Source organism: Dryobates pubescens, chromosome 3 (assembly GCF_014839835.1).
Source record: "Dryobates pubescens isolate bDryPub1 chromosome 3, bDryPub1.pri, whole genome shotgun sequence".
NCBI lineage: Eukaryota > Metazoa > Chordata > Aves > Piciformes > Picidae > Dryobates > Dryobates pubescens.
In genome coordinates this window covers 12,266,361-12,286,685 of record NC_071614.1, presented here as the reverse complement: position 1 = coordinate 12,286,685, position 20,325 = coordinate 12,266,361, and the positions used below count along the sequence as shown (strand labels likewise).

Sequence of the window (20,325 nt, the reverse complement as noted above, 5' to 3'; positions counted from 1 at the left end):
GAAACTCTGCCAGGGGAGGGTTAGGGTAGAGATGAGGAAAACTTCCTTCACTGCAAGAGTGGTCAGGGCTTGGAACAGGCTGCCCAGGGAGGTGGTGGAGTCCCCATCCCTGGAGGTGTTCAGGTGTGGGGCCATGGTTCAGTGGCTGTAGTGGGGTTGAAGGTTGGCCTGGATGATCTCAGGAGGCTTTTCCCCCACAATCCTGATCCTCTGAAACGACTCCAGCTCTGCAGCCCAGGAAGCCTCATGGATGTGCTGTGGAGCATCTAAAGGCCTTGGTGCTGCACTGACTCTGGGTTTTCTTGCAGTGGCAGCAGCTGCTCATGTGCTGCCTTGCTGTGCTGGTTGCTTTGCAGACAACATGAGCCAGGGTCCGGAAGAGAAGAGCTCAGTGCTCTTGGACACCACCTTCCCTTGGGAGCCCAAGCAGAGGGACAAGTGCACCGACACAGAGGAAGACCAGCTCCTTTCAGAACCTGACATCCAGTATAGCTCCAGATCCACTCAGCACCCATCCAGCACCAGTTCCCTTGCAGAGAGCAAATCCCCCCCTGCACCTGATGGAGCTTGGACCCCCGTGGGAGCGGAGCTGGCCTACGTCCCGGCCGAGCCCGCGGAGCTGGCTGCACACGTGCTAGGTAACGACAGCCCTTCCTTGTGCTCTATGAGGGACGTGGCCACCAGTGTGCAGACTCTGCCCACAGACTCCCAGGCCTCAGAGGATGAACTCACACCGCTAGAAGGTGCTTCTGAAGCTGCTTCTGAAGGTGCTTCTGCTGTCTCAGCAGATGAGGCTTCTGTAGAGGACGCTGGGTCCCAGACAGGACTTGAATGTCCACCAGGAGAAGGTGCTCGTGAAGATGCTTCTCCTGTCCCAGCAGCTAAGGCTCCTGCAGGGGCTGTTAGGTCACAGCCAGGCAGCCAGGCTGATGGCCCCACAAATGATGTAAATCAGGCTTCTGAAGTCCCCTCGTGGGAAGAGCCCTCACCATCACCTGCTCCTAAAGATCCACTGCAGCCTGTGCCTTCCTGCAACAAAGCTGAGGTGACCTCAACCCCTGAGGCTGTGCCACAGCGCTGCCCTGAGCGGCCAGTTCTGAAAGTGAAGCTTCCACCTTACGTGGAGCAGTTCCCCCAGAGAATCATCATTCCCTTGGTAGATCAAACAGCTTGTCTGCTAGGGAATGAGCAGCCCTCAAAGGCAGGCCAGGGCTTAAATGCCCCCACCTCAGTGCCCTCTGATTTAGTGACCCATCCTGAGAGAATGGAGTCCGCAGCTCCCGTGGGACCAGCTGAGCGAGCTTGTGCCTTCTCAGGTAAGAAAGCTTGATTCTCCTCCTCTGCAGGACCTGCTGCAGCACTCACCTAGGTGGCTTTCCATGTAGCCTGGTGGTGGTGGTGGCCTCTGCTGGCTTGAGCTTGGTGAGATTCTGCAGCTGGGCTTCGTTCAGGTCAAGCTCTGGGCATGAGCACTGCTGCTCATCTCTTTCCCGTGGTCATGTGTGCCCTGCTCCTCCCCTGCCCAGCAGAGCTGCCCTGAGTCTCCTGGTACTGCAGAATCTGTGCCCTGTCCCAGGCCCTAGCAGCAGTGCAGTGCTGAGGGCTCAGCAGAGCACTTTGCAGAGGAGAGCTGAGCCTGAGCAGGGCTGTAGCTAACCTTGGCTCTGCCAAAGGAACCCAAGGTTCAGGGCAGCTTGCCAAGGCAGCTTCAGAAGCACCAGAGCAATGCTCACCCAGAGGAGCCTGCCCTGGGCTCTGGGTGCTTGCCAGCCACACTCCACAGAGTCTCTGCTGCCCCAGCTCCTTCACTCTCACTTCCAGCAGGCTTGGGGAGGTTGGTTTCAGATGGCAGCAGACACTGAGTGGCTCCTGACCCCGGCCCTGCTCTTTGTCTTTGTAGCCACAGCGTCCAGAGAAGAGCCACAGGCACATCCTAACGTGTGGACCCTCTACTGCCTGACTGACTTGAGACAAGGCCAAACAGCTTCCCTTCCCTGTGGCCAGGCCCCCCTCAGCCTTGCCAGCGGGGAAGCCCAGCAGCCTGGGCAGCTGGCCCGGGGCAGCGCTCCGGTGTACGTGATGCACGCCGCCAGCCAGCCGGGCAGCGCGCCGCCCTTCATCCTGGTGGGCTCCAGCCTGCAGAGCGCTGCCGCCTGGAAGCCCCTTCCCAGCTACGCTGTCTTTGAGCAGCAGGATGCAGCAGCTAGGGGGCGATTCACCACCATCCCGGTGCCTGTGGCCAGGCCAGCAGAGGAGGAGCTGGACGGGGCCGGCCCCTGCCGCAGCTCTGCGGAACGGACCGCAGCCGAGCGCCGCACGCCGCAGCTCTGCTCCGTGGCTGTGCCCCTGCCTGAGCTGATGGCTGCACAGATGGACACCCAGGCTGGGGTGAGCACCACAGAGAGGCCCCCAGGCTGGGCTGAGCAACAGAGAGAGGCCCTCAGGCTGGGCTGAGCACCACAGAGAGGCCCCCAGGCTGGGGTGAGCACCAGGGAGATGGTCCCCAGGCTGGGGTGGGCACCAGGGAGATGGTCCCCAGGCTGGGGTGGGCACCAGGGAGATGGTCCCCAGGCTGGGGTGGGCACCAGGGAGATGGTCCCCAGGCTGGGGTGGGCACCAGGGAGATGGTCCCCAGGCCGGGGTGAGCACCAGGGAGATGGTCCCCAGGCTGGGGTGAGCACACAGCTGTGGCTGTGCACTGCAGGCTGAAGCAGCAGCAGGCCCTGTGCCCAGAGCTGGGGCCTCAAGAGCTAAGGTTGCCTCCTGCATGGGTCTGGGAGGAGAGTCTGGGTTGGGGTTTGCACTATGGAAAGAGGAGTTTCACTTTGCCACCTCAAATGAGGTTAAAGTGCTTGTCACACTAACAGACTGCCTCTGGTCACTCCAAGGACATTGAGGGGATGGAGCAGGGCCAGAGAAGGGCAACCAAGCTGGGGAAGAGTCTGGAGAAGAGGGCTGGGGAGGAGCAGCTGAGGGAGCTGGGGGTGTTGAGTGTGGAGAAGAGGAGGCTGAGGGAGACCTCCTTGCTCTCTGCAGCTCCCTGAGAGGAGGCTGGAGCCAGGTGGGGGTTGGGCTCTGCTCCCTAGGAACAAGTGGCAGGATGAGAGGAAATGGCCTTCAGTTGCACCAGGGCAGGCTTAGGTTGGGCATTACAAGAAACCTCTTCCCTGAAGGAGTTCTCAGACCCTGGCACAGGCTGCCCAGGGAGGTGGCTGAATGCCCATCCCTGGAGGTGTTTCAGAGGCAGAGATGTGGTGCTGAGGGCCATGGCTTAGAACCAGACATGGCAGAGCTAGAGGAGGGTTGGACTCCACGATCTTGAAGGTCTTTCCCACCTGCAGTTCCTCTGTGACTCTGCTGTTACCCTCTGCAGCCCCCAGTGCTGCTCTTGCTCTGCTTGCAGTGTGGTGTAACCCAGTTTTTCATCTCACATTTACACAGTCACAGAATGCACCAGGCTGGAAGGGACCCTCCAAGCTCATCTTGTCCTGCACTCAGCAGGGACACCCCCAGCCACAGCAGGCTGCCCAGGGCCACATCCAGTTTCACCTTGAGCCCAGGGACAGAGCCTCCAGCACCTCTCTGGCAGCCTGTGCCAGTGTCCTACACCCCTCACCTTTACCCCTGAGCTTTCAGCACCTGTGTGACACTCAGCCTGTGGCAGAATCCCTCCCCTCAGGGTGCAGCCAGGCAGCACTCAGCAGCCCTTGCTGCAGCCCTGCTGAGCTGAGGGTGTTTCTTCAAACAGGTTGAGAGGAGAGGCTGTGCCTGCAAGAAGAGCTCAGGAATGGACTTCCCCTTGCAATAAAGGAAGTGACTGCAAATGCTGCCAGCACTCAGCAGTGCATTCCTGTGTGGTTTATCCTCACCTGAGCACTGAGACCCAGCTGCTGCAGTGGCCCAGGCTCTGCTCTGGTGAGCCCCAGCACCCCTGACAGAGCCACAGGCACTTCAGTGGGACCAGGCCCAGTCCCCACTGCTGGGGTGGGACTGTAGGCACAGGAGGACTTCCCTAGTTTCAACTAAGGAAGGAGTTACTCTCACAGCTGGTTTATCAAGGAGGACCAAGCTGGGGTTATGCTTTGAGGAAGGGCTTACAAAGTCCCCACCTTGATACTGCTTTGGAGGCTTCCCAGCTCCAGCTTTGCTCAGCTGACCTTGCCAGCCTCCTGCAGGGCTAGGAGAAGGATCAAGCAATCTGCTCCTGGAGGCCAGAGGCCACTCGAAACACCAGCAGAAGAGCTGAGCTGGTGGAGATGTTTGCTCCTCTGGGTGGCCAGGCAGCAGCTGAAGGCTTTGTGTTAGCACCCAGTGCTCAGTGCTGTGTGAGCAGCTGCAGCACTGACCCCAACAGCCAGACTGTGCAGCCCCCTGAGTTCCACAGCAGCTCAGAGACTTCAGGAAGTGCTGGCAAGGGCAGAGCTGAGGCTGAGGAGAATCAGAGAACTGTCAGGGCTGGAAGGGACCTCAAGGCTCAGCCAGTCCCAACCCCCTGCCATGGGCAGGGACACCTCACACTACAGCAGGTTGCTCACAGCCACATCCAGCCTGGCTGCAAACACCTCCAGGCATGAGGCTGCCACCACCTCCCTGGGCAACCTGTGCCAGTCTCTCACCACCCTCATGGGGAACAACTTCTTCCTCACATCCAATCTCAATCTCCCCACTTCTAGTTTTGCTCCATCCCCCCCAGTCCTATCCCTCCCTGACACCCTCCAAAGTCCCTCCCCAGCTTTCTTGCAGCCCCCTGCAGATCCTGGAAGGCCACAATGAGGTCTCCTGGGAGCCTTCTCTCCAGACTGCACAACCCCAACCCCAACTCTCTCAGAGCAGAGCAGCTCCAGCCCTCTGCTCCTCCTCGTGGCCCCTCTCTGGCCATGCCCCAGAGCCACTGCAGGTGTTTCACTTCTCCCTCTGCAGGGCACTGTGAGAGCTGGGCCCTCAGGAGGAACTGCCACACAGAGGTTTATTCATAGAATGGGTTGGAAAAGACCTTAAACATCATCCAGTGCCAGCCCCCTGCCATGGGCAGAGACACTTCCCACCAGCCCAGGCTGCTCAAGGCCTCATCCAGCCTGGCCTCGAACAGCTCCAGGAAAGAGGCAGCCACAGCCTCCCTGGGCAGCCTGTGCCAGAGTCTCACCACCCTCACTGCAAAGAATTTCCTCCTCTCCAGTCTGAGTCTTCCCTCCTCAAGCTTCAGGTTTGCCTTTGTCTATGCAGGTACAGCACAGCTGGGGAGGGGTCTGGAGCACAGCCCTGTGAGGAGAGGCTGAGGGAGCTGGGGTTGCTGAGCCTGGAGAAGAGGAGGCTCAGGGGAGACCTTGCTCTCTGCAACTCCCTGAAGGGAGGCTGTAGCCAGGTGGGTGTTGGTCTCTTCTCCCAGGCAAGCAGCTCCAGAACAAGAGGACACAGTCTCAAGCTGTGCCAGGGGAGGTTTAGGCTGGAGGTGAGGAGAAAGTTCTTCCCAGCAAGAGAGATTGGCCATTGGGATGTGCTGCCCAGGGAGGTGGTGGAGTCCCCATCCCTGGAGGTGGTTAAGAAGAGCCTGGCTGAGGCACTTGGTGCCATGGTTGAGTTGATCAGCTGGTGCTGGGTGAGAGGTTGGACTGGATGATCCCTGAGGGCTTTCCCAACCTGGCTGATTGTCTGTTCTCTCTCATGCCCTGGGCAGTCCCCATAGTGCCCAGAATGCAAGCAGAAAGCATCTCCCTGCTTAGGCACGGTTTCAGCAGCCCACCCTCAGGGCCAGAGCTGCAAGGGGGAAGCTCTCCCAGGCCAGTTGTCTCCTCCCCTTCCTGCACAGAGGAGAGGGGAGGGAAGCAGAGCCAGCAGAGCCAGCAGGCAGCTTTTGGAGCAGGCTGGCTGGGAGAGGGGCAGCACTGTCACACACCACTCACTTTAGATGCAAGAAGTTCTGAAGCCTTTATTTAGTAGCAATTAAGTTAATTAACACTAAGCTGCAGGCAGCAGGGACTGGAGGAGGCAGCTGCCCTGGGGAAGTTCTGTGCACAGTTTGGTAGAAGGTTACACTGAGATAGGAGCACCCCAGGGAAAAGGGGCAAAGCAGCTGTGCACAGGAGGCCTCCCCCAGGGGCTGGACCACCTCTGAAATGCAGCAGACCTCCTCCCAGGGGGGTTGCACAGTACACAGGTCCTGTCCCCCCCCCACCTTCCACCAGCTCCTGGGCTGGTGAGGGTCTTGCCTCTTTGCAGCTGTGCTGGGCACCAGAACTTCTAGTGCAGGAGACAGATTGTTCCCAAACCTGTCCCCAGAGTGCAGTTCCTATTCCCCCTGGAGCTGCTTCCATGGCTCTGAATTCCTTAACCCAGAAAGGGTGGTAGCAAAAGATGAGAGCAGAACTCAAAACACACTGCACAAAACACTGACTAAAGACCTCTGGGCGAGGCTCCCAGCCTGGAGAAGTGCTCCAGAGGTGGGAACACTCCTGGAATCTCCCACCTGAGCTCAGTGAGAGGAAAGTCCCTTGCTGAGGAATCCCAGAGCCTTCTCCAGGTGAGGCCAGGCCCCAGCAGAGGCTCTCTGTGCTTCTGGATGTTGCCCAAGTCACAGGCAGCACAACCGACCTGTGTGGCTTGTGCCAAGGTGAGCTGCCAAAGAAAGGCTGGAGGGGGCAGCTGGAGGAGCTCCAGTCCTCCTACACCCCTCCCTGCTCCAGGTGTAGCCAGCAAAGCCTGGGGCAGCTCAGCCCATGGCCACTGGCTCTGGCCACACAGGGCAGCCAGAAGCTGTGCCTGTGTCCCCAGCAGCAGCCAGGACAGTGCTTCCCCTCCCTCTGGGCCTGCAGGTCAGGTACCACCAGCTTCACCCTGGAGATGTTCATGTTCTGGGGGGTAGGGGGGGAAGATGCCAGGTTTTCAGGAGGGGAGTGAAACAAGGGGGAACATTAGAACAGATTTAAGACTTGTTTGTGTCAGTCACAGGCTCCTGATTGCACTTTAATAAATATCAGGCAAGTTAAAGTAGTTTCTGTCCCAGTAGTTGCCAGAATAAAGCCAGTCCTGTGTGCCAGTGTAGGGGTTGGGGCCTTGGTGGAACCACCTGCAAAGAAACACAGAGAGCTAGTGAGGCAGCCCCCCCAGCTCCAGCCAGGTCACAACTGCTTTGCTGCACCCTCTGCTGCTCCAAGCCCTCCCTGCCTGCAGGAGGCCTCTTGGCTCTCCTAGGGGCCTGGAATGGTTTGGCCTGAGAGGGACCTAAAAGCTCATCGAGGTCCAGGCCCCCTGCCAGACGTCTCCTGCCAGCCCAGCCTGCTCAAGCCCCCATCCAGACTGGTTTTCAACACCTCCAGGCTTAGAGCCTCCACTTCCCTGGCCAACCTCTTCCCCCCTCCTGGGGAGGAATTGCTTCCCAAGCTGCAGTCTCCCTCAGGGGCTGGAGCTTGCCCTCACTGCTGCCACCAGGCTGGTGTCACTTGAAGCAGTCATGACTATGGCATGAAGAAGGGCAGGTAGAGGTTGACTTCAAAGCAGTTGTGACCAGTCCTGTGGGCATGCAGGAGGAGGAAGAGTTGTTGCAAGGCATGGAAACACCGCAAGCACTGCAGTCCTGCAAACAGGAGGAGGTTCTCTCCCTGGGCTCTGCATCTCCCCTGGCTCTGCACTGCCCTCAGCTCAGCACAAGTGTGGCAGCCACCCTCAGTGCCTGGAACCTCAGCCAGGGGCTGCAGGAAGAGCCCTGGCTTGTGCCAGCTGAGCTGCTGCAGGGCACTGCTGGCTCCAGGAGCTGATCTGAACACCCAGAAGCTGAGTCACAGTCACAGCATGCACTGGGTTGGAAGGGACCCTCAAAGGGCATCTTGTCCACCCCCCCCTGCACTCAGCAGGGACACCTCCAGCCAGAGCAGGCTGCCCAGGGCCACATCAAGTCTGATCTGGAATGTCTCCAGGGCTGGAGCCTGAACCACCCCACTGGGCAGTCTGTGCCAGTGTCTCACCTCTCACTGTGCAGAGCTTCCTCCTGCTGTCCAACCTAACTCTGCCCTGCTCCAGTTTCAAACCACTGCCCTCATCCTATCCCCACAGCCCCTTCTGAGCAGTCCCTCCCCAGCCTGCCTGGAGGTCCTCATCAGACACTGAAATGCAACCCTAAGGTCCCCAGGTTCCATCTGCATGCAGTCAGCTGTGAGCTGCTGCTCCTTCCCTCTCCCCTGCCTGCTCTGGGTTACAGCTCCATGTGTACCTGAGGTGAGGAGAAAGCTCTTCCCAGAGAGAGCTGTTGGCCATTGGGATGTGCTGCCCAGGGAGGTGGTGGAGTCCCCATCCCTGGAGGTGTTCCAGAGGGGCTTGGATGTGGCACTTGGAGCCATGGGTTAGTTGTCAGGAGGAGTTGGGTGACAGGTTGGACTTGGTGATCTCTGAGGTCTTTTCCAGCCTTCCTGATTCTATGATCACCTTCTGGGGAGGGGGCTAGCAGCCATGTGCCCAGCTGTCCCCCTGGGGTCCCTGCAGCCCTCTCCAATCACCTTGCCACACAAGTTCACAGACACAGAATTGTTTAGGCTGGAGAAGACCCTTGAGATCATCCAGTCCAACCATGAACCCAACACTGCCAAGTCCTCTGCTGGGCCACATCCCTCAGCACCACATCTCTGTGGCTCTGAAACCCCTCCAGGGATGAGGACTCCACCCCTGGGCATCCTGGGAACCCTCAAGGGGAAGAGCTTCATCCTCCTCCCTCCTCTCCCACCCCTGGTTCTGGCACTCCTGCAGCTTGGGCCCAGTCAACCCTGTGCCTCAGGAGCAGAGAGGCTCAGTGGCTCTGGGCTCTCTTTGTGGCCCATTTGGTTACTCCCCAGCTTCCTTGTGCCTCCCCCCACCAACCACCCACTGGAGGGACCACGTGGGCAAGGCAGCCCCCCTGCCCCTGGCTCTGCCAGCAGGCCTCAGAGCAGGATCTGGAGCACGTTGGGCCCAGCTCTGACTTGGTTTCTGTAAAGGGCAGAAGCCTCAAGGGCAGCAGCAGTGCAGTGCCAGGCTGCAGAGCAGGGCAGCTAACAGCCAGGGCTTGCTTGTGCCAGCTGCACAATGCCCAGCTCAGCAGCTCAGGGCTCTCCTGGTTGAGGGAACTGGAGCCAACAGCAGTCCCTCACCCCTGGCACTTCACAGGGTTCACTGCTCCCTCACCTCCACCCAGCAGGCACCAGCTGGTGCCAAGTCCCTGCTGCAGGTGTCCAGCTCCCCCCTCAGGGAACAGCAGCTCCCTCCAGAGCACAAAGCCAGGCTCCTGCTGAGGGCTCTGAGCTTGTCCCATTGAATCCCAGCACACAACACCTCAGCAGGGTGACTTCAGCACCTGCACTGGTCAGGACAGGCTGCCCCTCCTCCAGTGACCACCTCCTGCAGTGACCACCTCCTGCAGTAGGTGATGGCAAGAAGTCAGAACCAAGGCAAGCAGCTGGTGTGGGCAGCTGAGCCATGGCCAGCAAGAGACCACTGCTGTGCCTCCCAGCTGAATCAGCCTGCTGCTCAAGACAGCAGGCTCTAGAGCAGCCTCAGACTCCAGAACACTCTGTCCAACACAGATCCCTTCAGAAACACCAGGACCCCACACTGCTGAAGTGCACTCAAACACCTTCATGGCACCAGGGGAGGAGCTCTCCTGGGAGCTCTCCTAGACAAGGCAAGAAGTCTGCTGCCCTCTAGCCAGGAAACTGCAGCAGGACACAGCAGCTTGCAGCATACAGTAGAGCAAGCCCTGCAGCTGGCCTGGGAACAGCCACAGAGCTTCCCTTCCCCACATCCAGCCCTGCAGCTGGCCTGGGAACAGCCACAGAGCTTCCCTTCCCCACATCCAGCCCTGCAGCTGGCCTGGGAACAGCCACAGAGCTTCCCTTCCCCACATCCAGCCCTACAGCTGGCCTGGGAACAGCCACAGAGCTTCCCTTCCCCACATCCAGCCCTACAGCTGGCCTGGGAACAGCCACAGAGCTTCCCTTCCCCACATCCAGCCCTACAGCTGGCCTGGGAACAGCCACAGAGCTTCCCTTCCCCACATCCAGCCCTGCAGCTGGCCTGGCAGCAGCCACAGAGCTTCCCTTCCCCACATCCAGCCCTGCAGCTGGCCTGGGAACAGCCACAGAGCTTCCCTTCCCCACATCCAGCCCTGCAGCTGGCCTGGGAACAGCCACAGAGCTTCCCTTCCCCACATCCAGCCCTACAGCTGGCCTGGGAACAGCCACAGAGCTTCCCTTCCCCACATCCAGCCCTGCAGCTGGCCTGGCAGCAGCCACAGAGCTTCCCTTCCCCACATCCAGCCCTACAGCTGGCCTGGCAGCAGCCACAGGGCTTCCCTTCCCCACATCCAGCCCTGCAGCTGGCCTGGGAACAGCCACAGAGCTTCCCTTCCCCACATCCAGCCCTGCAGCTGGCCTGGCAGCAGCCACAGGGCTCCCCTTCACAGCATGCCTTTCCCCCTGCCCAGAGCACCACCCTCCCTCCACCCTCTCTGGTCATCCTTTGGAGGCTGTCCCTCTCTGCCTTCCTCCTGGAGAAATGAGAGCCTGGGAAATCTCTGCCAAGGTTTAGAACCCCCCTGGCAAACAGTTCCCAAAGGATACCCAGGTGAGTGCTGAGGGCAGCAGCACCAGCCCTGAAGCAGCTGAAGCAGCTGGTGGATGGTGTCTGCACCCCAAACCCCACTGCTCTGAGCAGTTCCCCAGCTGCCAACAGCTGCCTCAGGTCCTTTCAGCTCCACCTTCAGCTGCTTCAGGCACCTGGAAGAACTGAAAGCATTTGGTGAGAGCTAGCACCACCCTGAGCTGAGGAAAGGAAGAGGGAGGTGCAAGGCTCTCCAGCACTTCACTTGTTCACTTGGAAGCACTAAAGCTGCCATTTCCCACCAGTCTCAGGGCAAAAGAAAGCCAAACACTCCAGGAAAGCAGGCACAGGGGAAAGACAAAGGCAGACAGGTCCAAACCTGGGACTCTGGGCTGCTGAGTGACTTCATTTGAACAGGAACAGAAAAGAGACAAATGATTGCTGGTTACACACAGGCACTCCAGAGGGGCTGGCCCCAGGTGCCTGGCTGGCCTGCAGCTGCCTAACAGGGCAGAGATGGAGCTGGCCTGCCTCTGGAGGACCCACCACTACCAGGGCAGAGATGGAGCTGGCCTGCCTCTGGAGGACCCACCACTACCAGGGCAGAGATGCAGCTGGCCTGCCTCTGGAGGACCCACCACTACCAGGGCAGAGATGCAGCTGGCCTGCCTCTGGAGGACCCACCACTACCAGGGCAGAGATGCAGCTGGCCTGCCTCTGGAGGACCCACCACTACCAGGGCAGAGATGCAGCTGGCCTGCCTCTGGAGGACCCACCACTACCAGGGCAGAGATGCAGCTGGCCTGCCTCTGGAGGACCCACCACTACCAGGGCAGAGATGCAGCTGGCCTGCCTCTGGAGGACCCACCAACCCTTTTCCTTCTGTGGGGAGACTGTCAGTGATCACTGCACTCTCAAACAGCCTCTGTCTGCTCAGACTTGAGTCACTGGCTCATGTTTACACAGGTCCTACACTGAGCTTGTGTGTAAGGGCCCCCACCTGACCCCTCTCATCTTACAGTTACAACCCCCCTACCCCCTGGCAGCTCCCTTGTAAGCTCATTTCTCCCTTCTCCCAGCTTTTCTCTGAGCAAAGAGACAGGGACTTGGCTCTCTGGGTGACCTAAGTCATGCCCCAGCTCTGAGGACACCTGAGTGGCAGTGCAGCCAGCACACAGCAGCTGAGCTGAGCTGTCACAGGCAGCAAGCTCTCCAAGTTCACTGGAGGAAGCATTTCCTCCTCTCTCTGGCCAAGAGTGCAAGCTTGAGGCAACTCTCAAGTGGCCACCACCAAGCAGCAGCAGAGGTGACATCTCCTTTGTGCCAGAGCCCAGAGGTGCTCAGCAAAGACAACACAGCTGGGACTTGGCTCTGGGTGAGCAAGCAGAGGGGGAAGGGGCTGAGACCATGCCTGATGCTTCACTGGAAGCTCTCTGGAATCACAGAAAGGTTTGGGTTGGAAGGGACCTTAAAGCTCACCCAGTTCCAACCCCCTGCCATGGGCAGGGACACCTCCCACCAGCCCAGGCTGCTCAGGGCCTCATCCAGCCTGGCCTGGAACACCTCCAGGGAGGAGGCAGCCACAGCCTCCCTGGACAACCTGTGCCAGTGTCTCACCACCCTCACTGCAAACAATTTCTTCCTAATCTCCAGTCTGAATCTCCCTTCTTCCATTCCCTCTCATCCTATCACTCCCAGCCCTTGTCACAAGTCCCTCCCCAGCTCTCCTGTAGCTACTGGAAGGCTGCTCTAAGGTCTCCCTGCAGCCTTCTCCAGGCTGAACAGCTCCAGCTCTCTCAGCCTGTCTCCATAGGGGAAACTCTCTAGCCCTCTGGAGAGCACTGCAGCCTGCAGGGACCAAGGGTGCAGCAGCAGGCTGTCAGGTCCCCCTCCTGCCCCCCCAGAGCCAAGCACACCAACCTTGTCTTCCAGTCCTCCTCCGACTTGGAGCGGTTCTTGCGAGCCGTCCTTTGCTTTTCCTCTAGCCTCTTCTTCTCCTCACTGGCGAGATCTTGAGGGAAGGGAAACACACAGAGAGGACATCAGTGTGCAGGGGCACACAGGGACAGGACATCTGGCCCAGGCAATCAGGGAAGAAGTAAAAGCTGCCCATTTTCAAAGCCTTCTAAGAGAACAGCAGAGCTCCAGGTTTGGTCTGAGCACAGTGCCAGGCCACAGGGCAGCCACAGGGCAGCCACTGCAGTTCCAGCCTCTGCTACATCCATCTGTAGCCATGGCCTGAGGACCCTCACAAGCTCTTCAGGTTACAGTAAACATGGAGTAGGGCAGGTGGGATGAGGCCACACCTCCAGTACTCCAGCTTTGGGCCCTTCACTCCAAGAAGGACATGGAGAGGCTGGAGCAGGTCCAGAGAAGGGCAACCAAGCTGGGGAAGGGTCTGGAGAAGAGGGCTGGGGAGGAGCAGCTGAGGGAGCTGGGGGTGTTGAGTGTGGAGAAGAGGAGGCTGAGGGGAGACCCTGAGAAGAGCCTGCACTGAAGGGTTCCTTGTCTGGCAGTGTGAGCACAGCCTGCACTGAAGGGTTCCCTGTCTGGCAGTGTGAGCACAGCCTGCACTGAAGGGTTCCTTGTCTGGCAGTGTGAGCACAGCCTGTACTGAAGGGTTCCCTGTCTGGCAGTGTGAGCACAGCCTGCACTGAAGGGTTCCCTGTCTGGCAGTGTGAGCACAGCCTGCACTGAAGGGTTCCCTGTCTGGCAGTGTGAGCACAGCCTGCACTGAAGGGTTCCCTGTCTGGCAGTGTGAGCACAGCCTGCACTGAAGGGTTCCCTGTCTGGCAGTGTGAGCACAGCCTGCACTGAAGGGTTCCTTGTCTGGCAGTGTGAGCACAGCCTGCACTGAAGGGTTCCTTGTCTGGCAGTGTGAGCACAGCCTGCACTGAAGGGTTCCCTGTCTGGCAGTGTGAGCACAGCCTGCACTGAAGGGCTCCCTGCCTCGCAGTGCGGAGGGATCTCTGTATGTGTAGGTGCTGAGTCCAGCAGCTGCTCTCCCAGTGTCAGTGTGGGATGTCCTCCTTTGGCAGCCCCTCAGTTTGCCCAGGCAGTGGAGGAGCCCAGGCCAGGCCAGGCCAGCCCTGCAGTTACCTATCTCCCCGTTCTCCATGGCTCGGATGTCCGGCCGCAGCCGGCAGTCGGTCTTGGGGATGACGCTCTCCATCTCCTTGTCCAGCTCGTTCAAGGCCATAGCAAAGCTGGTGAAGTTATACATCTGCAATGCACAGACACACACAAGCTGACTTCACAACATCTCCAGCTGCTGGGCTTACCACTCCCAGAGAGCTGCTGCCCAACAACAGCCACCCAAGTGGCTCTTGCTCTGCCTCGAGGGAGGAGGTGCTCAAGGAACCACCCAAACTGCCCTGCCAGGCAGAGCCTCCCTGATCCTTGTCCTGGTCCATCAGGCCAGCAGCCAATCCCTCAGTGCACTGCTCCTCCCTTACCTTAGAAACTGACCTCACACCCTCTTTATCTTACACATTTGAACACAGAGATTCCATCTAAACAGGAGGAGGACCTTCTTTGCTGTGAGTCTGGCAGAGCCCTGGAGCAGGCTGCCCAGAGAGGCTGTGGAGGTCTCCTCTGGAGGCTTTCCAACCTCACCTGGCTGCGTTCCTGTGTGGCCTGTCCTAGGTGATCCTGTTCTGGCAAGGGGGCTGGACTGGATGATCTGCAGAGGTCCCTTCCAGCCCCTGCTGTTCTGTGATTTTCCTTCTCCAGGCCTGCTGCTATTTTCCCTCTCCCCCTCAAGGAGCCCACTGAGGGCACCTTTTCTTCTGCCACTGGCTGCCTTCTCCAGCCTTCTCTCTGTCCTCACCCATACCCTTGTATTCTGCCCACTGGCTCTCCAGCTCCACAGCCCTTGGCACAGCCACTCTTGCTACACAGGGCCTCCTAAGAAGTGTCTGTCCTCTAACAGCTCTTCAGCAGAGATTTCCCACAAGGTAGGCAGGCTGGAGGGAAGAGGTGAGGAAAGGCTCCATAACTCTTCCCATCTCCCAGAGAAGTTCCTCTAGCCCCAGAGTCTTGCCCTAGGCTCTGGAGTCACCCCTCCAACCTCACATTTCAGTGGCACAGTCGAGGTGGGAAGGTTTGTTGTGATAAACAGGCAAACCCAGGCTTGCTAGGGAAAGCCAGGAGGGCTGGCTCTGGCTGAGCACACAGCAGGACAGGAGAGCTCAAGAGAATCACAGCTGACCTGTGCTGAATTTGGAGGCCTTGGACTTATCTTCCACAGCAGAACACTTCCAGGGATGACATAGACACTCTCAGAATCTGGCATTGGCATCTCATCTGATTCCTCAGCAGTGCCCACCTAAAGGCAGCACACAAAGGAAAGAGAAGGAGGTCTTTGGAGTCAGGAACCATTTACATCCACTCATTCCAACTCTGATCCCACACAAAGATGTTTGCTTGTCCAAAAGTAAATCATTTCAGCACAGAACCCTTTCTAGCTGGTGCTGAAGGGTGAGAGCACTCTCAAAGCACACACACTCTCAGTCTCCTCCCAGGCAGACACTACCAACAGCTTCTTGCATCAGCATCTTCAAGGTGAGAGCTGGGTGTTGAAGCAGAAAGAAAGGGCAACTTTTCCACCACAGAGCTGTCCCTGTCATCAAAGACAAACACTGGGGAGGGACCTCTGACAAGGGCTGGGAGTGCCAGGATGAGGGACAATGGCTTTGAGCTGGGAGAGGAGAGACTGAGACTGGAAGGTAGGAAGAAATTCTTTGCAGTGAGGGTGGTGAGACTCTGGCACAGGTTGCCCAGGGAGGCTGTGGCTGCCTCCTCCCTGGAGGTGTTCAAGGCCAGGCTGGATGAGGCCTTGAGCAAGCTGGGCTGGTGGGAGGTGTCCCTGCCCATGGCAGGGGGTTGGAACTTTAAGGTCCCTTCCAACCCAACCCATTCTATGGCTCTATGATTTCCATGCTGCTATTTAACTCCATTACTGCTTCATGAAAGCTGTAGGACAGAAGTCACATCCCTCACCCTTCCACACTGAGGTAACAGCAGCTCAGGGCAGATGCTATCTTCAGTTTGTGCTACTACTCTTTACAGAGCACAGAATTAGCCAGGTTGGAAAAGACCTTCAAGATCAAGTTCAACCTATCACCCAGCACCATTTGATCAACTAAACCATGGCACTAAGTGCCTCATCATCCAGGCTCTTCCTGAACACCTCCAGTGATGGTGACTCCACCACCTCCCTGGGCAGCACATCCCAATGGCCAATCTCTCTTGCTGGGAAGAACTTCTTCCTAACATCCAGCCTAAACCTCCCCGGCACAGCCTGAGACTGTGTCCTCTTTGCTCAGAGGAACCTTCCTTTCCTTTCCTTTTCTTTCCCATCACACTGCACAACTGAAATGGCAAACTGCAAGCAATAAATGAATTCCCTGGGTTAGCCTCTTTTCCTCCCCAGCAGCCAGCACTGGTCCCTGGCAGCCCAGAGCCAGCTGAGTGCTGAGCTGCAGCCAGAGCAGGGAGAGCAGCAGCACAGGGAGGGGATTCTGCCCCTCTGCTCTGCTCTGCTCAGAGCCCACCTGCAGCACTGCCTCCAGCTCTGGGGCCCCCAGCAGAGACCTGGATCCTCCTTGCTCTCTACAGCTCCCTGAGAGGAGGCTCCGAGCCCGCCTACCGGCAACCCTCGCCCCGGCCTGCCGTGCCAGCCGACCCGGACCGATCCCTGTTGTCTGAAGGGAACCTGCTTCCGCGCTAAGCCCAGGTTCCATCATTCCCTCTCCCCTGCTGCGGAGAGAGGAGCCAGTAACCCAGTGCCGCCGTCCAACTCGCCTGGGAACCAGTCCAGCGACAGTAGTCTGCCGGGCCCCCCCCTTGCTACAAACCACAGCCAGAGTACCTCCCAGGCGCTCTCCATCCGCTGGCGCTCAGTTCGAGGTACCCGCGGCTGGCAGAGTAAGCGCTGAGGCGCAGGAAGAGCGCAATAGTGCTGTGTAGAGCCAGCAGCCACCCGCGTCTCGCCATCTAGTGGCCAAGCGGCGGAACTGCACCCTTCGTTAGATCAATATAGAAATGGTCTACAGATAGTTCACAGTATCACCAACGTTGGAAGAGACCCCAAGGATCATCCAGTCCAACCTGTCTCCACAGACCTCATGACTAGACCATGGCACCAAGTGCCACGTCCAATCTCCTCTTGAACACCTCCAGGGACGGCGACTCCACCACCTCCCTGGGCAGCACACTCCAATGACGAACGACTCGCTCGGTGAAGAACTTTCTCCTCACTTCGAGTCTAAACCTCCCCTGGCACAGCTTGAGACTGTGTCCTCTTGTTCTGCTGCTGGTTGCCTGGAAGAAGAGACCAATCCTTTCCTGGCTACAACCACCTTTCAGGTAGTTGTAGAGGGCAATGAGGTCACCCCTAATCCTTCTCCAGGCTAAGCAACCCCAGCTCCCTCAGCCTCTCCTCACAGGGCTGTGCTCAAGGCCTCTCCCCAGCCTTGTTGCCCTTCTCTGGACACCTTCAAGTGTCTCAATGTCCTTCTTAAACTGAGGGGCCCAGAACTGGACGCAGGACTCAAGGTGCAGCCTAACCAATGCAGAGTCCAGGGGCACAATGACTTCCCTGCTCCTGCTGGCCACACTGCTCCTGATGCAGGCCAGGATGCCATTGGCCCTCTTGGCCACCTGGGCACACTGCTGGCTCATGTGTAGGCAGCTGTCAACCAGTACCCCCAGGTCCCAGTTCAATTAAGTTCTAATCATAACACTAAGCCACTTATGGAATGTATATAAGCTAGTGATTCATGGGTTATTAATAATTTGATAATTAATAAAATAGTATTTTTCATCATTCATATTTCATAGTCATAAATTTAATAACCTCTTCATCACAACACCTCCCTGGAGCTGCTCAGGAAACCAGTGGCCATGGCTCTTGGGGCCATGGTTTGGTGGCCACAGTGGTGCTGGGTTGATGACCTTCCAGCTTTTCCACCCCTAACAATTCTGTGCTTCTGTGAAGAGTGTCAGCCCTGCAGACACGAGGGGGCAGTGGGAAGGCAGCCGTGGCACAGCCAGCTTGCCACAGCCCCAGGTCTCTGCACAGCACTGAGTAGCAGCAGCAAGGCTTGTGAGGGGCACAGCAGTGCTGCAGCTTCAGCTGGCTGCAACAGGCTGCTTCCTTTGGAAGGGAAGAGCAAGGATCACCTGAAACAATGCAAAGTGCAGCTACACAAAGACACACAGTCTGTTTTTTCTCTGCTGCTCCTCTCCTTAGAGCTCACAGGGTCAGAAAGAGAAGCAGTGACCCCCTGTGCTCCAGCACTCTGCTCCAGTGCTTCTCATCATCAGCTCTGAGAGGGCAGCAATCTGAAGCTGCAGAGGAGCAACTGCTTCCAGAGCTCTCTCTCTCTTTTTCCCCCTTCTGTCTAAAAATTACCAAAGTCTGGCTTCAGTCAAAGAGGACAATCCCCATTTTAAGCCAGTATGTGAGCAGCAGTTCTTCATCAAGCTGTAACTTAAACCCAAAGCCATGCTGCTGACCAGGAATGTGGAACCACCAAGGATGAGCTTTGCTCCCAGAGGAAAAGTAAAGAAAAGAAGAGGCAGCAGGTGTGGAGGAATAAAAAGCAAACATTCCTGCCCCAGTCCAGGTTAGGAGTTGGCCTGCTGGAAAGCAGCTCCAGGGAGAAGAACCTTGGAGTCCTGGTGGCCAGTAAGTTATCTGTGGGACAGCAATGTGCCCTTGTGGCCAAGAGGGCCAAAGGTAGCCTGGAGGCACTGAGAAGAGTGTGACCAGTAGGTTGAGAGAGGTCTTCCTGCCCCTCTACACTGCCCTGGTAAGACCACAGCTGTGCCCAGTTCTGGCCTTCTCAGTTCAAGAGGGACAGGGAACTGCTGGAGAGAGTCCTAGGGAAGGCTTTGGAATGCTGAAGGGACTGGAACAGCTGTGTGATGAGGAGAGGCTGAGAGCCCTGGGGCTGTTTAGCCAGGAGAAGAGAAGGCTGAGAGGAGATGTGATCAATGTCTGTCAATAGCTGAGGGGAGGGGGGCAAGAAGAAGGGGCCAGGCTCTGTTCAATGGTGCCCAGTGACAGGACAAGGGGCAATGGACACAAACTGCAACACAACAGGTTCCACCTCAACACGAGGAGAAACTTCTTTGGTGTGAGACTGCTGGAGCCCTGGAGCAGGCTGCCCAGAGAGGTTGTGGAGTCTCCTTCTCTGGAGACCTTCAAGACCCACCTGGATGTGCTCCTGTGTGACCTGCCCTAGGTGATCCTGCTTTGGCAGGGGGGTTGGACTGGATGACTTCTGGAGAGAGATCATCTAACCCCTACCATTCTGTGAGTCTGTGGGTGTGAGAATCCCCTGGGAAGGAAATATCAGCACTCCTTGTGAGAGCTGCCAAATATAACCTACCAAAGTGAGAAGACTTCCCCTGCACCAGGGGAGGTTTAGGCTGGAGGTGAGGAGAAAGTTCTTCCCAGCAAGAGAGATTTGCCATTGGGATGTGCTGCCCAGGGAGGTGGTGGAGTCCCCATCCCTGGAGGTGTTCAAGAGGGGATTGGATGTGGCACTTGGAGCCATGGTTTAGTAGCCAGGAGGTGTTGGGTGACAGGTTGGACTGGATGATCTCTGAGGTCTTTTCCAACCTTCTTGATTCTCTGGTTCTATGAGACAGGAGCCTGTCCTGCCTCTAGGAGTTCAGAATGCAAATGTTCTCATCTGTGATCAGAACCAGGGGCCACCCATGGATGTGCTATTTCTTCCATGGGACTTGGGAGGAAGGGGCAGGGCAGGAACCACCCAGTCCTGAGATCACTCCAAGGTTTGGGAGGTTTGTATACAAACCCTGGCAGGAGAACTCATTTAAATCCCTCAGTGCTGGCATTCAGCCAATCCATTTCATACCCTGCTAGGAAAGAAGAACTGAAAAGAATTCTTAATGCTCTTAAATGCCACTGAAATATTCAGCTGTCTCCTGAGGCTTTGGGGACACCACCTCTGTACATGATTAATACCTGTTTGGTGCTTTTCTTCTCCTCTGCATTCTTCTTGTCATTTTTTTTGTAAGCTTCAAATGTGGCTGGGTCAACACTGTACAGACACTCAGTCCACTTCCCATACAGAGCACAAAGCTTCTTTTTGCTGTCAACAACAAAAAAAGGAGGAGGAAAAAAAAAAAGGATGAAGGTTACAAAAGGAGCTTAAAGAGATTTATTTAATCATTCAAGACAAAAATCCTTAGTTTGTGAGGAAAACTCCTGCACTGCTGTTGCACAACTCAGCACAGGCTGGGAGGGGATCTGCTGGAGAGCAGCCCTGGGGAGAAGGACCTGGGAGTGCTGGTGGCTAACAAGTTCTGCATGGGACAGCAATGTGCCCTGGGGGCCAAGAAGGCCAATGGGGTCCTGGGGTGCATCAGAGGAGTGTGGCCAGCAGAGCCAGGGAGGTTCTCCTCCCCCTCTGCTCTGCCCTGGGGAGACCTCACCTGGAGTATTGCATCCAGGTCTGGGCTCCCCAGCTCAGGAGGGACAGGGATCTGCTGGAGAGAGTCCAAGGGAGGCTCCAAGGATGCTGAAGGGACTGCAGCACTGCCTGGGGAGGAGAGGCTGAGAGCCCTGGGGCTGTTCAGTCTGGAGAGGAGAAGACTGAGAGGGATCTGATCAATGTCTATCAATAGCTGAGGGCTGGGGGTCAGGAGGGAGGGGACAGGGACAGGCTCTGCTCAGTTGCACCCTGGGATAGGACAAGGGGCAGTGGATATAAACTCCAGCACAGGAAG

At 57.6% G+C, this 20,325-nt stretch overlaps 1 protein-coding gene across 3 annotated transcripts in view; it reads right to left on the bottom strand.

Moving 5' to 3' along the window:
• Positions 1-6,864: 6,864 nt before the first annotated feature.
• The window catches only part of OSBPL1A (oxysterol binding protein like 1A), a 113,680-nt gene continuing 100,219 nt past the window's right edge, over positions 6,865-20,325 (bottom strand). For all 3 annotated transcript variants that reach the window (XM_054179673.1, XM_054179672.1, XM_054179671.1), the window contains 5 exons: positions 19,562-19,688; positions 14,771-14,887; positions 13,660-13,783; positions 12,481-12,571; positions 6,865-7,063 (listed from right to left, as the gene is read on the bottom strand). In XM_054179673.1, the coding sequence (XP_054035648.1) occupies positions 6,961-7,063; positions 12,481-12,571; positions 13,660-13,783; positions 14,771-14,887; positions 19,562-19,688 (562 nt within the window). In that variant the 3' untranslated portion in view covers positions 6,865-6,960. The remainder of the gene's footprint in view (positions 7,064-12,480; positions 12,572-13,659; positions 13,784-14,770; positions 14,888-19,561; positions 19,689-20,325) is intronic.